General features: G+C 36.1%; 1 protein-coding gene across 2 annotated transcripts in view; it reads left to right on the plus strand.

The window, feature by feature from the left end:
- LOC142050120 (guanine nucleotide-binding protein G(q) subunit alpha) overlaps positions 1–18,075 on the plus strand; it is a 129,771-nt gene that overhangs the window by 107,525 nt on the left and 4,171 nt on the right. For both annotated transcript variants that reach the window (XM_075078466.1, XM_075078467.1), the window contains exon 6: positions 15,497–15,650. In XM_075078466.1, the coding sequence (XP_074934567.1) occupies positions 15,497–15,650 (154 nt within the window). The remainder of the gene's footprint in view (positions 1–15,496; positions 15,651–18,075) is intronic.

The following is an 18,075-nucleotide window of genomic DNA, read 5'->3' on the forward strand; positions in this document are numbered from 1 at the left end:
CTTCTTTCCTTTGACTTAAAACATAAGATGTATATTGTATTTTTATTTAAAAAAATAACAGAAGTAAGAAAATGGATGAACTAAGGGGGCAAAGCACGCTAGTATCCAGTATTTTTAATGCAGTTTTGCAGAGTAGGGAGGTTATTTAATGTCCTGAGGACTATCTTAAGTTATTCATCAAACTTTATGAGTTACTCACGCACTGTCGTTTGCAAGTGTTTTAACACATACTTAGGAAGGGTAGGTGACAAACAGAAGACGTCTGAATGTTCTTGGCGGCTGCATACATGTTGATTTCGCTATTCAAGGGAACAGCTGGCATAACAAAGTAAAACAGCTGTCCCTGGACATTTGTGTTCATATGCTGAACTTTCTTCAGGATTCTTTTTTTTTTTAAGAAAGCCTGGGAGCTCTAAAAGCTCTTACGCCTATACTCTTGCCATAAAAGAAAAATATCATTACGTTAGTTATATAATCATCTATGTCATTCAAAGTTGAATTTACAAAAATGATGATATGATCTGAACCAACTTCATCTCTTGTAATTTCGGAAGCTAATCACGTGTAGATAAAAAGAGAACTCAGTCAGGCTTGGCTCATTTCAAGTGAAGCCAGAAATGTCTGGTTCTACATTTTTCTGTTTGCATTATTCTTTTGTAGCCACACAGTCAACACAGAAGTATTAAGCATTTTAGTTATACAAGACAAAACAAAATATATTGGAAATCACATAAAGAAAAATCAGTTATGATAATTTTCAAATGCTATTCTGAGTACCCAAAATAAACTTCCAAACTTGCTAATATTAGCTATTTATCACTGTGTTTTCATACTGTCTTCCTCATAGGGAGAAATTCTCATAGGAACTGTCTCATAGGGAGAGAGAGGTTTACCAGACTCTGGTTCCCTAGTAAGTGTACCCTGTTCTAGTAGGTGGCTTACTCAGACCCTTACTCTGGTTTATCAGATAGCTTTAGTGTTCAGATCATGAGCAATACCTTCCTAGGCTGAATCGTTTGGAGTATGCAATCTTGCTCTGCGTTCTCGTAAGCTAGAAGGGCTTGTGTTGTGTACATCTGGCTGAAGATCTCCTTTACGTTTTAATCTCTCCAATGACTGAAGTGATGCCTAAAGTTGTGATAGCTTTTCTATAACTGCTTTTCAACCATTACGAAAAAGATCACTTTACTCATAAAGCTGTTTTGATTTTTCAAGTTTTCACTTTTTAAACACTATGTGGAGGCAAAAGCTGTAAAACTCATCATTGTCTTCTAGATGGTTCTTCCACCTCGCTGCTAAACTGTTTATGTCTCTTAGTAACAACAGTGGAAAATTTCTGAAGACTCCTGTCTCTCAGTTTAAAATCCGCTCATAACTTTAATTCAAACCAGGTTTTTTTTTCAGGTTTTACGTACATACCCTAGTAGCACTTTTCAGTGGCCTTAGGCCTGTATTAACTTTAGCTCTGGAATGGATCCAGATTGTCTTAGAGCTAAGCACCTATTTGGGCAGCTTCATTTTGGCTTTCAACAAGCTCTATCCAGTCTGCCTAGATTTTGCTGGTATACCAGAGCACGGCTTTCTTCCCTTCTTTTCCCCTCCCCTGTATCTCTAAAGGTTGTAGTTTGGGAACGCATGAGAGAAGAATGGGTTTGTTTATTCTGCATAAAGCAAAGCATCATTTGTCTGAATGTGGGTGTAGCAGAAGTATGGGAAAAGGTTTTAAATGTGTTAGTTGACACCGTGAATTAAGAAATTTACCCCAAAAAATATTTTTGTTCTTCACTGGGGTGTGACAAGCACTGTAGGGAAGACAGTAGTTGAACCTGGAGACTTTGGTAATCTGCCAAGAAATGGTTTTTCGCACTTACCTTTAAACTGTGAAACAGTATTAAAATTTTAGCACCAAAGTGAGAGAGTGTGTACAAATGCCCTACTTTTTTTGTATGTATGCCATCGGTGTGATACTGTGATAGAATCTAATCCTTCTTTGATCTGGGTGCCTCTTACTGAAATGAAAAGATCTGACTCGACAACTTGCAGTGTTCTGCTGCTCCCTTTGCATTGCTTTCATGGCCTGATTAAACAGTACGATTTCTGTAAGATGGCCTACTTTCCTTTTCTAATTAGTCCACTGCATGTTATTGCCTGAAGTCTTTTTCCTCGTAGCACGTTTTTACAAAGAAAACGATACTTTTTAATCATCTACAGCATACTTTTTAGTTAATACATTTTTCATTAATCTCATTTTCATGAGTAAACGTAAATCTTCACGAATTATTATTTGCCATTGGGTACATGTGTGTTTATATGACCCTTCATCATTACAAAACTGGTTGTAGAGCCCTTAAGACTCTTGATTTGTATTTCAGAATGTACTGCCTGATAGACTCTCACTTATAAATCCATTTCTTCCCTTGATTAGCTTATTCAAGAGAAATACATTTGGATTATAAATTAAATGAGACTATACTGAGTTGAGAGGCTTTTCTCATGTCTCTCAAGGGCTTTTACTCACTGGGTGTATGTGGGATTCAGCCAAGAACTGATTCTGTCTTCATGCCCTTGGAGGGGTTAAATATTAAAAGTTCTGAAGAATATATTGTAACTACTGTAAGGGGACATAATACATAGAAAATAAGACAAGTGTTCAGGTTGCCTGTTACTGAGTCCCATGTAGGATGACTCTTAAATGATAGTCATGAAATTGCACTCCATGACAAAGATCTGCAGCTAAAGAGTTGGGGGCTTCACTCCTGAAGAAAAGCACGCATGGCTGCCTGACTGTATTTTAACTATGTTTCCTGTAACAGGCAATACTCAGAAAAAACATAATCTCTCATCTTTTAAGTATATGTCTAGATTGTACATAACTAATCATCTGACTTTAGTGCATAAATAAACAATAATAATTGGTAAAGACAGTATATTTAAACATATCTTTCAGACATTTCAGGTGATGTACAGTTTTGACGTGCCTCTCTCTTCTTAAATACATTTAAAAGGAGAAATAACTGACTGTTCCAAATTCTGCCCTTAATAAAACTCTAAGTCTGTCTAGATTCATTGGTGGAAATGAGGGCAAAATTTCATCCAGAGGACATAATATACTAATTACATTAATAGTACTGTAAATTAAGTAAATTGTCCCTCAGTCTGATATGGTGTGACGAAGGAGAACATGTTATAAGTTAAATTATCAGATGTTCGACCTTTTCACTTTTTCAGAAGGTCTGACAGAATTAGAGGTGAGATAAAAAATGAAGGAATCATCTCTCTGGTAAATGAATTTATGATGTATTATATCCTCTAGGTCAGGCTTTTGCTCTGAATTATACCAGCAGATCTGGAGAGACTTGCAGTCAAAAAGCACAGTTTAGAACTTTCCCATTTTTAAGATCAACTTGTTTTCTGAAATAAAGGATTTTTTTTCTAGATAAAGTATATTAATCCATATTCCAAGATACGCTGCATTTAAATATGTATCACAGGTAACTCTTCTAAACATATCAAATATCATGATCTCAGTGCAGTAAAGGCAAAAACAAGTTCCAGCTTTATAAGAGAACGAGTAACCATTTGCAGTTATGGATGGACTAGAGACATCACAGTATACAACATCATGGTATACCTACAAAATCTGGTTTCATAAAGAAGATATTTTCATTATCTTTGCAGAGCTTGTTAAGTACTTGGAAATAGCAAAATAAAGGATGGTATTTATTGATGCTTGTACATACTTTTCTTCCACATTAGCTCACTAGAAGTCTTAAGGCATTTATGATTTCATGTAGTTCGTATAGGTCTGTGGCAGTTATGAAAATGTGGACTTTTTGTAGGTAGAGATCTTTCTTTTTCTGTGTTCCCAGAGGAAAACCAGAAAAACCAGGATACAGTTTCCTCAATTCAGCTAAATTAATGGATTAATAGGCTACGTGCAATTTTGAAATTTTCTAAACTATCAAAAAGTGTCTTTCCTGAGGTATCGTCAGAGGCTGCAAAGCTACAGACACATTGGACACCATGAAGTAGTATTCACTGATAAAAGCTAATTTTTAGAAGTAAATCAGTATAAGTGTTCTGAACATCCATTGCACAAAATAAATTGGAGGAAAGATGCTGGTTTAGATTATTTTCATCAGAGCTGATACATGTTGGTTTAAAAAAAAATAAATAGAAATACGGTTGTAAAATGCAAAGTTTTAACAGGATTGGAGGTAAATGTTCCTAAAATTTACATCTAATATTCCTTCCACTTTGACTTTTGAGTAAGGACAAATACTTTATATATGCATTTCTATGCCTTAGGAAAACAACCTTTTTATTATTATTTTACTTGTTAAGCAATTCCTTTTCATTGATGAATGAAACCACATATAAAAGAGTAATTGAAATGTCTCTTCCTTTGTTAAAATAGTAACATTAATATAACATTAAAAACTTGTATTACATAGGTGGTTTATTTGCTGGGTTTTTACTTAAGTAACAAAGCGAATAGAACCAATTTTACTGTTAAGGTTTAATTAATTTGTATATCCTATGGAGACAGGTAATTTGTAACCCTTATAAGACGTTCATTGAGAATAATTATTGGTTCTTTTTAATCAGAAGAGGAACAGATATTTATCAAGCAGAATACTGCTCTTTTTTAAAAAAGCTTTTGTTTTAAAGCTTTTGATTTAAGCTTTCGTTTGGGCTTTTTTTTAAACTTTTTTTTTAAAAAAGCTTGTACTATGTCTTAATAAGTTACTTTATCTAGCTGCAGCCAGATTTGTTAGTTTTAACATAATAATGTGTAACTGAAATTCTCTTAAACCAATATTTCCTTCCCTTCCCTTTAATCATCAGAGTTGTCATCCAATTTGCATTAAAGTTCTATACAAAGTATCACCTCCTTATAATTCATGTATTTACAGGTTTGATCCCAGATTGCGGTTCTTCCTGAAAATGTTTGTGATGTACGATGCAGGCTGGAATGGCTTAAGAATTCTGAGTTTTTAAAATAATAGCAAAACTGATACCTTGGCTTAAGAAATCCTAGGCACATGCCTTCAAGCTGTATCTAATATTGCCATTACTTCCTGTGTGTCCTCCTTTCACACATGTTAAACTATTACCTAGGATCTATCTTTTCTGTGGATTTGACAAATGCCATGTTGCTTAACAGAATTCCACAAAAATGGTGTCATAAAGGTAACTTCCCTAGCTTCTTGCTTTTGTCTTGTGTTCGTCTGTCCACTGGCTTTCACTTCCTTACCACATGGATCCAAATGCTTTAAGGACCTGCATCATCTAACCTGATATGATAACCAGACTGAATCTTTTTTGTGCCAGTCTTAATCAGTCCTTTTTTAAATATTCCAACAAATACTTTTGCATGTGTTACCATTCTCCTCATTCTGAACAGAAAGAGTTCCCTGGAAACTTGCCTAAACCTGCCTCATTGCTGCTGTGTAATGTTCAGTGGTGTGGCAGCCAGAGATGTGTGAAGACCATTGAGAATTTCGCTGCTATAACTTGATGCTCTCTCATTCCGTGGTCAGCATCCTGTTAACAGATTTATCCCAAGTTCATAAACTTTTAAAGTAGTGGCTGTTACTTAGGAGCAAAGTAGACCTGTGATCCCCCATCAAGTCTTCTAGGTTTCCGAAGTGTAGAATAGCAGGTTCATTTACCAGTAGCAGTTGTTTGCATGGCACTAGCGGTAGGAAGGCATAACATTTTTATTTTGAGATGTGAACAGAACAAGTAGATCTGCAAGTGACTCAAGCAACGTTTCCATAAGGCATTGGACAAACCTGGCAGGAATTCAAGGGGGTACTCAAAGAAGTGGAACAAGTGAGATAGAAGGAAGAAGGGACATGTGACTGGTGGAGACCCTTTCGGAAGCATTGCGGAGCTAAATAATCTGGGATTAAAGTTCTTAAAAATACTTTGTCCAAAACATTGTCACCAGGGGATCATTACAACTGTCCAGTGACTTTATAGTCTGTAAATACAGTGGCCCTCATTATCACTGTGTTTAGCTTGATGTTCGTAGATCACAATGGCTGAAATATGATAGCTACATACAAGTCAGTGAAGTAGGACTGGTTCCTTAGAGGGGTAGGATCTCCATCCTGGAGAGGGATGTTCAGAGCTTGACTGGACGTGGCCATGAGCAACATGATCTAATGACAAAGTTAGTCCTGCTGGGAGGAAGGAGTTGGACCAGATGACTTCCATAGGTCCTTTCCAACATAAATTCATCTGTGATTCTAGGTAGAAAAATCATAGTTTGACAAGTGAAAGGAGATTTTCTGTTTGGTTTTTTGGGGAGCATCTTTGTAGTCATGCCATAAGGTTTTGCCATAGCTTATTTAAAACGCTGGAGAACAATACTTTATTTAATGGTGGATACCTGAATTAATATAGTTACCTTCACAGTACTTAACTTACACTGAAGAACTGTCTTGCGATTTTATCAGAAGTAACACTTGTATGAAGGCAAAACAGGATATTTAGAAAATCAGGGCTTCAGTACCTCAGCCACAACTGCAAATTGAAACTGAAGGAACTTTGTAGAGTCTCTTTCTGCAATGTTTCAGTGTTCAGGTACTGAATAAAGGCACTGTACAAGGATGTCAGTTCTTCTGATGGATGGAAAATTTTATTATTCTTAGGTTGTCCCAAGCAGAAAGGATCAACATTGCTTGGTTTGCTAGAAAACATTCCAGTTAAAGTCTAATGTATTAAAATTACATTAAAACAATTACATGAAAACCAGGATAGGTGTTCTTAGTGTGAACTTACTTGTGTGTGTATACAGGTATGTAGATGCAGGCATACATTCTCTTGGTTTGAATCTGGACAAAATATATCTGCAAAATAGATGAGTATCCAAACCCTAGATGGAGCTTCTGTAGTGTTCATCAGTGTGACCTATTAACAGGTGACAAATTGGTGCAATGGTCCAGTTGCACTTTCTTCTGATGTGGAACATAAATAAGAAATGGCATGAGGCCACAAAGTTAGGAATACTTTCACTCTTTATGGAGGCAATTATGTGAAGCATGTATTTCATTTTTTCATCAGAACCATCTTGCTGTTCACATCTGGGCATGCTTCCACTTCTGTTCCAGCACTTAGTGTTCCTTATTCACAGGCTAGTCCTACATGGCTTAGCATGAAGGCTGAAAGAAAGCAATGTTGAGATCAGAGCAATTCTTTTTTTCTGCATCATGAATAAAGATAATACTTTAGTTGTCTGGTTTTTTCATCATTATTCAGCAACCCAGAACAATTGAGCATAGGGCAGAGGGACGATAGATAGAATTAAAATCCTCAGATGGTCTTCATAATTATTTAACAATGTTATTTCCATGGAAAATAAAATCTCCAGAACTCATTGTTTATTTGGAAACCAGAGAAAATAACACATTAACCACATGAGCCAAACCTTGTTGCTGTTCATCTGTTCATACATGTTTTATACGTTCATACCTGTTCACACACATGCATGTGTATTTTCTTTTTCTTTTGCGGATAAAGAACCTTTCAAATGTAAAGTACCAATACTGGGAAGCATTTGCACAAGGAAGAGCCAGAGCCTCTCTCTCTCATGTTGAAGTGGGTGGTTCATAATGGAAATGGGAGGTTGAATGGTTGTGAACCCACTTGCAGAGGCTGCCAGAAATGCTGCTGGTAAATGTTGCTATTGGCAGCAATTGCTGGCAAAGACAACTGCCACTTATTTTTCTATAACCAGTGTCAAAACTGTCCAGGAAAGGGCCTTTTCCAGTGACAATTTAAAGATATTTTCACCCATTTTTCTCAAAAATATGTAGATATTAATGAAAAACTGATTATTCTGGCATTCATGTTATTTCATCAAAATTAATTTAACAGCCAATTTTTTGTTTAAAAAAAAAAGTGACAGCGATGTTTGGGCCCTGTTTTTTGACCACTTCTTGAACCACTTCTTTTTGGACAATTTTTGTGCTTTAGTGGTTGTTGAACATGTTGATTTGATGGATTTCAGCTGTCATTTGGTTCATCTGTCCCTCTGCTGGGTGCATAAAATTGCCATATGATTTGCGAGTGCAGTGTTGCAGATTTAAGTTCTCACCTTTGGAGAGATGTCCTCCCAGTCTGCTACTAGCATCTTTTTTTTTCAAGCTAGTTTGCAGAAAGATTCAAGACCAGTGAAGAAAATAAAATAATTGTTCCTGAGTTCTGTATTTGAAGCTCTCTCTTGCTGCATTTGACTTATTCATCAAAATATTTGTACAACCATTGCAGTTTTCTTAGATGGTTAGATATAGCAGTATAGCTGCAAGATACCGGTGGCAAAAATCTGAAGCGTTTTCAGTTTTGATACTTTATTTTTTTACATAGTGGAGGACTCTGAACTTATCTCCCGCTTCCTGATTTCCTCTGTTATTTCCCAACTTTTGTAAAGCAGCTCTATTAAATTTCTAGCCAAGGAATATACTGTAGGTCTTTCTTTGCAGCCAGACGGTGCTTCTACTTAAATAATTGCTGGAAGTCTTATTTAGACAATGGAGACATTGCTAATTAGTATAGACTTTTGCACAGAAACCACTCACATGCAGAAGATTTTGTCAGAAGAATAAAGTCCGCTACTGTGATACTAAATAACTTCTGAATTATTAAACCCTACCTTATTTCCTGAAGCCCTCTTGCGTCAGTACCTCCTTTTCTACAATTATCATCTCTGAATGCACTCTCACTCAAATAAACATTTGTTACTAGAATAAATGTAGTTATAAGCACAGTTCAAGTTGTTGACTGAAAAATGCATCATCTTTACCTCCTCACCACCTTTCCTCTCATCATTTCAACAAAGTTCAGTCCCTCAAAATTTGTGAAGTCCTAATTTTGTTAACAGACACTATTTAACTTACTAAAAATTTTTAAGACAAAAATTAATTATTTTTTGTTCAATATGTAAGTTACAATATGCCCACTAGATGCCACTCTAGACTATCGTAAAGACAGTAATGGGTGAAACGCTACTACTGCCTCTGTAATGTTTCAGATTAATATTGTACTTGTCTTTTCTGTCAAAGCACTATGTTTGTTAGCTGGGAAATACTGCTTTCCCTTCACTGGGTACCAGCTGATACAGCTTTTTAAATAAAAATAATTTGGGGAAAAAAAAAAGCTGATATGGCTGTTTAAGCTCTCTTCAGGTATTTTTCAGGATTTGACTTCTTAGTCAAGTGCTTTTAAATTATGCCAGTTCTATTATTTCTGTAATTGTAGGAGTAACTGCATATTTTTCCAGAGCAACAGATAGCAAAGAGAATTTCAATACATAAATCCAAACTAGAAATCCATTATTTTAACATGAAAACTGAAGGTATGGTATTTTTTTAAAAGTGGAAGGAAGTATGCTCTTTTTCTTAATCTATTAAAAATTAGTAAGAGGAAGAGTTTGCATTTGCATAAAAATGTGAGAAAACATAGTTTGTATGTCTAGTTACATTTGTGTTAATGTTTAATGGTCATACAGAAACTTACCAGCATAAAATTACAGTAAGAGGTACATGGTAGAAAGGAATTCTATTTTATTTTTATTAATGTTTCATAAAAACATGTTTCTAGTCATAAAACTGGACAGTCCCATGATTCATTAATAAGTACAGTGTCTTTTTCTTTAATAAGAAATTGGAATAATCTCATCCAAAATTATATGATCTGTTTATAGTTAACAAATTTCTATTCACTTGTGGAGTTTGTCTGCTGTATTTTTTATTCTGTGTTTCATGATGGTAGTTTTACATTGGACTAGTGACTGTGTCAGGTTGTGTGGAGAAGACGAGAATTTTATGCTGGCATCTGTATATCATAACAAGAAAAATGTAGTAATGGCTGGCAATATCAATATGTCTTTATGCAATTCAGGACTGACTGCAGACATAAGCAGAGCAGGGAAGTTGCCCAGGCCAGCACATCTTGGGGGATGGTCAAAACAGTGATCCCGCTCCTCATTTTCCTTGAGCCAGCTGCCTGCAAATCCAGGGAGGTCACAATGAGCTGTTGCTGCTGTCAGAGGAGGTTGCTGTGAAGGTTGGCATCACTGCTGAGAATCGCTGTCAGCTACCGAGAAAACCTTGAGCCAGCTCCAGCTGCACACTTCTGTGCGTTAGTTATTCACAAGTTCCATTCTGCGGCCTTTTCCATTGAAGCTGAAAAAAATATTTTTTTGGAAGCAATATGGTGAAGTTAGAGCTGGCTTATAAAATCAGATCTAGTGCTTGAACCAACTACTAAATTCTGCCTGTTTCCCACTATTCCTGTCCTGTTTTCGAAGAGCCACACTGTCTTGCTTGGTTTGGCAAGGCTTCCTTCACATTGCATCTGACAGAAGGTCAGGTCCCCAGTGCAGGCCTTTTTCTATATTTCTTGTAATCCTATCCCTATTCCCAGTAAAAATACTGTAACATGAAACTGTTCCTTACATAAGAAAAAGTGCATCCTGTTAACTACATGTTTTTCAGAGCAGTGAGCAATTCAACAGTTTCATCCTGTCAAACATTAATTAAACTGAATAAAATATTATGGCAGTAATGTTGCATGTCTGTTCAATAAAGCAAAATGGTGAGCGTGCAATGGTACGAGCTATCATTAGCAACAGAAAACTTCAGAGAATAATAAGCAGTGTTGTTGGAGAAATTACTTCTGAACAACAATAGTTTTATCTGCCAAGACATCCAGAAAAGCTGATTTGCTCTTAGACATTGGATAAACAGACAGGTGAAAGACTGCAGAAAGTTAAGCAGAGATCGATTAGTCAAAAAATCAATTGCTTCATATTTTTGGTTAATCCTCGAATCGTTCTAAAGCAAAGTAGTGAAGCCACGTTAGAACATTTAATCTGTTACAGTAACTCAGAACCTATATTGCTTTATTTCTTCGAGCAGATAAAATCTACTTAAAAATCTCTAGGCCATCTTTGAATTCCTGCAAAACATCTACAGAGTATACATCTGAGTGACAAAATATCAAAATGTCTGTGCGCCATCTGTAATACAACTCCCTTCCATTTCCCTCTGAAATAACTGCAAAGTGTTTATAAACGCAATTTCATGATCACATAAACTGTTAGGAAAGGCATGGAGGGCCCAGAGCCCATATCCTGTGAAGACAGGGTGAGGGACCTGAGCTTGTTTAGTTTAGTGAAGAGGATACTAATACGTGCCAAGAAATATTTGAAGAGTTGCAAGTGTGCCATGGACCAAACTTTTTTAGGTAGATAGCGTAACAGATTGTGGCTTGGGAAGTTCAGGTTGTATATTAGGAAATGTTTTTCCCTTGGGTGTTAGTTTAGCAGTGGGACAGAGAAACCAGAGAGGTACTGAAATCTCTATCTGTAGAGGCTTCCAGACTGGCGAAGGCAAAGCCATGACTGTCCCACTCCCATGTTGTCAGTGGTCATACTTGAATGAACGACTAAACTAGATGACCTCCAGAAATGCTTTCCAGCCAACATTTCAGAGTCAGTACTCTGCTGCCATTTCAGTGGTGTTTCAGTGGAAGATGGGTGACAGTCACTGTGAGCACGTACAGCTGCTTACATTTAAATAAATTAAATATGGAGTTGTTACTCATTCATGTTGTATGGTGCTTAATGGTATCAGCAGTGCAGCAGCATTCCTGCTGATGTGTATGTACATAATCATGCTCTCTGTATTCTCTTAGATTATAATAGTAACTGCTGTCATCTAATTGTAGTGCTTTAGTCACTGGTAGACCTAGCCCTTACTCGGAAGCCATCCAGGTAGGCAGACCCTGGATGTGTATTGGATAGGAGCAGTATTGTTTTATGAAGAGTCTGATTTTGAAAATAAATTTTAAATTACTGTTTCTCATTTTATAATGATTACTTTCTGGTGAAATAAAGGCAAAATTCATGTCCAAATATGAGCATCCCAATCTTTTAGTGCAGAGAATGTAGAAGTTTGCCTTTTGGGAAGAGCTACTTAGAAATGGAAGAGCATATGATACTTTTCTACTGCTTTTCTAACAGAGCATCTGACAGCAAGATCTTGACTTAAGCCTAATGATAAGCAAAGGAGTAGCTTTGCAGAAGTATGTGCATATTTTTAGCCAGAATTGCTGAATCTAGCTTCTTTATGTGTTAATAACATAAGAAATTAATTCTTCTTCTAAAGTTAATCTTCAAAGCTTGTGTTGGATATTTATCAGCTACCCCCATGTAAGTTAACTGCACTTGCTCTTCATTATAACTATGCTGAGTTCTTTAGTGACAAGTTTAACAGAGAGTCCTTAAGCTCAAAATACAGATTGCAATGTTTTCCTCAGAATTCCGTGACTTTCCGTTAGTATTGAAGTTACAGCATTTCACCTGCGTGCTTCTTTTGCTGTGCCTTTGCCTTCTTTTAAACTTCCATACTCTTCTGTGTTAAAACAGAAACTATGGAAAGCAAATGGTTTGATTCATTATGTAGGATGGTTTCAAAAGGAGAACACAGAGGCTATTTGTTTTTCATACTGATACATACTAATTTCAAGTTTACAGTGCTGGCTTTTGGGACAGTTTTTAAAAAGTGCTGAGAGTTTACTGTGTATTTAATGAGATCCTCTCTACCATTCCCTTAAAGATAGGGAAAGGGAAAAAGCCAGTGAGATTTTCCATAATTCAGGCAACTGGTAAGCATTTTTATTTACTTGCTAAGGAAGGGCTCAGTTATGAAAAAACCTGCCCGAAAGTGGGAGTTATAAGGACCAAACAGAAGAGGTAGACCCTTCAGGTTTTCTTATGTTACAGCTACACAGCAAGAGAAGGTACAACTACGGCCAATATACAGTATCTGTCTTCTCTTTAGGGCATCTTAAGTACTTTGTTTCCTTAAGCTTTGATAGTATCGTCCATACTATAAGTGCAGTCTGTGGCACTAAGAAGAGGCAGAAAACAGTAAAAAAGCCCAACCGGAGTGTGAAGTTACATTGTTTATTGAGTAGGTTTTTTCGCCTCCTCTGAGTTCCCTTGAGTTTTCAGCTGAGATATTATTATTAGGTCTATGCGTAATAAAGTTAAACAGAACTGGGAAAAAAAACCAAAACCCAGAGTTAAAATTCAGTTACGGACTTTGGATTTCCTTGGTTTGATCTTTAGATGTCAAAATTATGATGTTAATGTGACATATGACTGCAGTAACAGCCCTGCAATTTATGATGCTGTCAGATACAACTGACATTCTTCATTCAGAGGATCCCTGTGGACAATACAAATATTAAAATAAGCAAGATCTGTAGGAAGAGGCTATAATTTTATTAGACCAGCTCAAATGATCAGAGAAAACAGACAAGCTCGTGAACAATTCTTTCATGACGTTGTATCTAAGACGAAGGTTTTCTTCCAGTGAAATATCATTGACCGTAGCAGTCACTTAGTAATATATACATAATATTACATATGTCCTTCAGTGAACTGAAATCTTAATTAATATCTTTACAAGGCTTTGCAAGACGCTTGTTAAAAAGACGAATAATACAAAATCTTCATTGAATTCCTCGAATTGACTGATCTGTCCTTTTGAAGTTCTAGCACTGCTATCTTATTACATACATCTTTTGTCAAGGCATATTTGTCTGTAGAGCACTGCCTTCCTGGAGGAAGGGTCATAATTTTTCCAGACAATTTATTTATTTTGTCTTTGAAATTCTGTGTTATGTGTATGGAAAAAATCAGCATTATAGATTAAACTATTGTGGCCCTCTTGAAGGGTTTTGGTGAAAAGCAGGAACGCTTACTCTAGATAAGTAATTTCTTTGTGTTTTTGGTGTGGTTTTTGTACTGAGAAGTTTCCAAAGGCTTATCAATTCACTATGAAAGAACACTGCTAATTGAGTCATGATACTGTTTCATCTTCTGAGTGTCACGTTAGACGATACTGAGTTTTAATGAGTTTAGGTAAATATTTACAATTTAAACAGTAGTTTCTAAGTTTACATCGCCTTCTCTTTTTCATCAACTGTCAAGGTGAAAACTATCCTGTGTAGTTTTTTGTAAGGCCTTGTTTAGAGAAGAGGTCTGTATAGAATGTTGAGAAGAAAACATGGTCTGATTAACAATTAGCCTAAGGCCTTAGGTTTTATGCTCAGCTCTGCTGACATTTCAATTTTTCTCCTTTCTGAATGAAATCCTAGCACCGCTGAAATCAATGTGAGTCATAAGAACTGACTGCAAGAAAGCAAAGGTTTGACTCCTCTGCATTAGTTTATCAGTTTCTAAATTCAGCTATTTAGTTTCACCCACCACTCCAGCATGAATTTTATAAATTACTTGAAGATTCTGTGGTGACATAACAGACCAAATCACCAACTTCTACAATATGGAGTTTTTGTTTGTTGTTTGTTTTCAAAGTTCCTATTCTTTGTGCTTATGTTGGTTTCTTTAAAATGCAAGGTAATGCAAGTAAAGATACACTTACTGCAAACTGTCTGAGCTGACAGATTGTTGTATGGCTCAGCAACAGCAGAATCTGCAGGATTCACTTCCTTGCCGTTGTTGTCTGGAGCCCCATTTGGAGGTGAAACATTTTTTTTAAGGGGCTGCAGCTTTAATAATAATAACAATAATAATAACAACAACAATAACAATTATAATAAATTAATTTAATAGTTATAAAAAGAGTAAGTTAATTGATATCTTTGTAATTCACATCTGTTCTGTCAAACACATTATGTCAGTTCTTCAGAACTGTATGAAATCATAACAATTTTACAGTGACAGAAAAGTGTTACAAATAGAACTGTAGGCTTCACTTATATTTCAACTGCAATGAAAAGTGGTTTTCAGCAGCAGTTAAGCAATTAAAAGCTAACCCAATGATATTAGGAACATTCAGCGATTTACGGATTTTTACTAATTTATGTCATAAGCCTTTGGTGTTGACAAAATGTTCTCAGGTTCCAAATTTACTTGTAACAATCTTAAAGCTGATCTCTTTCTAAGAATTACCTAACTCTCCATTTAAAGTCTGGGAAAGGGCTATAAAATAAATAATGTTCTTAAATCTTGGACTGGTTATTATGGCTTGTTGTAGTATACTTAACCCCTACCCTGAATCACACGCATTTCAATACCCACCAGTTTGTTGGCTGGTCATAACTGTGCATACTCAGACCTTACAAATGTACCTGTTTCAGATTTCATGTTCATGACCTGTGTTTTAAATGCACTTGACCAGTTGAATTTGCAAAAGCAAAGTGCCTGCATATTTAATTAACTGCTTACTTATTGATTCTAGTTTAATTACTTGAACCTTACATACTCATAGGAAGGTGAAAAATGTGAAATTATTCATTGTAATTTAATTACTTGAACCTTACATACTCATAGGAAGGTGAAAAATGCGAAATGGGTCCATTTACCAAATAAAGTGAAATTGCATTAATTTAATTAGAAAAAAAAATTAAAATATTTTCATCACCGCCAAAATTCTGCTCTCTTTTTTTACTCCAGAATCGAATGGAAGAAAGCAAAGCACTCTTTAGGACAATTATCACATATCCATGGTTCCAGAACTCTTCAGTCATTCTGTTCTTAAATAAAAAAGATCTCTTAGAGGAGAAAATTATGTACTCCCATCTAGTTGATTATTTTCCAGAGTATGACGGTAAGTATAATGACATTAGAGCTCATGCTCTATTTACGCTGCAGTAATGACAAATTGTAATAGCCTTGTCCAAATGCTAGACAGATAGATCCTGTGATATATTTTACTCTTAAAAAAAAGTGCTTCGCAATTTTTAATTGTTTACATTTTAAAAATATGAACTCTTGTAGGATTTTTTTAAACTGCTAGGATTTCATTTTATACTGTAATTGTGGTTAGGGTGACAGAACCTTTCATGGCAAATTGTTGACTTTTAGAAGAGTATTGTCATATTAGCAGTGAACCACATTCTGTCCTTTTTCGTAAGTTGGGGTGAGGATTTAAACTGAAGTATGAAAGCTAAAAAGAAATAAAAATGCATTCCTTACTTTTACACATTGTCTCCCATACTCCTTTTTTTTGAGGTTTGGTTTTGTGTAAGGTTGAATAATCTCTCTGTGGCACTCAGAGAAGCTAGTACCACTCCTTCCACCCTTTTATTTTACCTCTTTTTTAGTTTGTTTTAATTTTACATTATTTATGTGAAGCTTAATGTCCTGTCCATAAAAAGATTGTGTGGATTGTACAGCTGTTTCTACTAAAACTGTACTTTCAGAAAGTTCTCCTGAGGTAAAAAGCTAACTATATTGAGGTAACTGAGTGGAGGCCTTGGCAATAGAGAGAAATCAAGCTCATATAATAAGAGGTCTAAAGAACTAAATGTTCCTATTTTTAAAAAAATCAGTTTTGTCCCACCAGGGAGCAAATAGCAAATTTGAAAGCTGAATAAAAGATTAAATCTCTCATGTTCAAATATGGAGCGTAATAATAGGAAAAATTTACATTTTGTTTCCTGTTTAAGGGGAAGGAAACAGTGAACAGCTGGCAGCATCAGACCATATTGTTTATGAGTCAGAGTAAGTTTAGTTTCATAGTGCTATACAGAAGAGAACTGGCAGTTGAATAGAAATATGCTCATTCTTTCGCATTTACTTTGTATGACATTTCCCTAGGTGACATCCTGAAGGTGAGAAGACTATACAGTCTGCTCTGTTCTCACCACTCAAGTGACGATAAAGCCTGTGTTAAATGCTTGTCCAGAAAAAACAGACAAAACTTAACCATGAGTTTCTCCTGTTTCTTCTGTCCTTTGCCATTGGTGAGGCAAAAAAAGTCTAATGAACTGGCAGGGCTGTTGGAGCCAAGACCTGGAAGTCTTTGAGAGTCTTTATTTCTTAATTCTGCAGATCTTGCTGTACTTAACTCCACAGACAAGGTTATGGCTTGATTTGATTTCTTCTGGTGGCAGGGTGTGTCTGTGGCTTGCAGAGGTCACCATGTGGTCTCTTCTTTCACCCAATGTGGGACATGGGGATGTGGGAGGTGGTAAGATTTGAGGAAGGAAACAGAATTAGGTATTTTTCAGCTGGATCAGTTCTCCCATCCATTCTTCTGCAAAAGGGAGAAAGTAGCATAGGGGTGAGACCTGCTAGCCAGGATGGCAAATTGGACTGATTAAATTAAGCTAAGCAGTTATTCTGCACAGTGTATTGTTGCAGCATTGGAAGGGGGACTGAGACATGCTCAGGGGTCAGAGTATTGTGTGAAGATATCCTTGCATGGCTAGTCCTAGAAGACTCACTTGCAGACCGGAATGAAGAGCTGGGAGAAGGAGGAAGGACAAAACCAAAAAGGGGCCATAGTTGGGAAGAAAAGAAGAGAAAAATACTGATGTAGTATATAGATCTTAAATGCATCATGTAGATACATTCTTCAAAAATGGCTGATTAGGGAGCAGTGAACAAGAAACCGACTGATTTATATGGCAGTTCTTTTCCAAGTCTCCATATTATTTAGATCACAACGACTCTGCAGTCTAAATTTAACATTGACTCATTCAGTTTTCTTCTAAATTCTTGAGGTTATAAACATTCTTTCTAACCTCAATTTTCCATTCTTGAACTTCAGTCAAATGAAACTTTAAATTATGTGATAGTCAGTAGAGGTGTGATAAGCTAAGTGGATTTGGATACAGGCTTTGAATAGTGCATATGCTTTGAATAGAGCACTTTGTCTACCTACTATGACGTTGTTTAACAAAATTCTAGGAAGTTGTTTAAAGCAGTAAGTGGTTTATTTTGAAGAAATCATTGACTTTGAAAGTCTAAGAGTTTTCTTCACAAATACTGCAAATTTATTCATGGTAGTGTGAGACTTATTGTTGCTGGCGTTCCTATAGAGTCTGGGTGACCAAGCCAAAGGCTAGACCCTGTTGTGTTTTAGAAGCTGTTGAACAGTCCTCTGTCCTGCATCAGAGAGCTTATGAACTGTTTACATCCCTAAATCTCAGGAAATGTGTAACCTGTGTATGTGTTTGTACGTACATATATGTTCACGTGCATACACGCATACCTTGCAGAATCTATTCCCCCTCCACATTGATTTG

The sequence above is a fragment of the Phalacrocorax aristotelis genome, chromosome Z, assembly GCF_949628215.1.
Source record: "Phalacrocorax aristotelis chromosome Z, bGulAri2.1, whole genome shotgun sequence".
Classification (NCBI taxonomy): domain Eukaryota; kingdom Metazoa; phylum Chordata; class Aves; order Suliformes; family Phalacrocoracidae; genus Phalacrocorax; species Phalacrocorax aristotelis.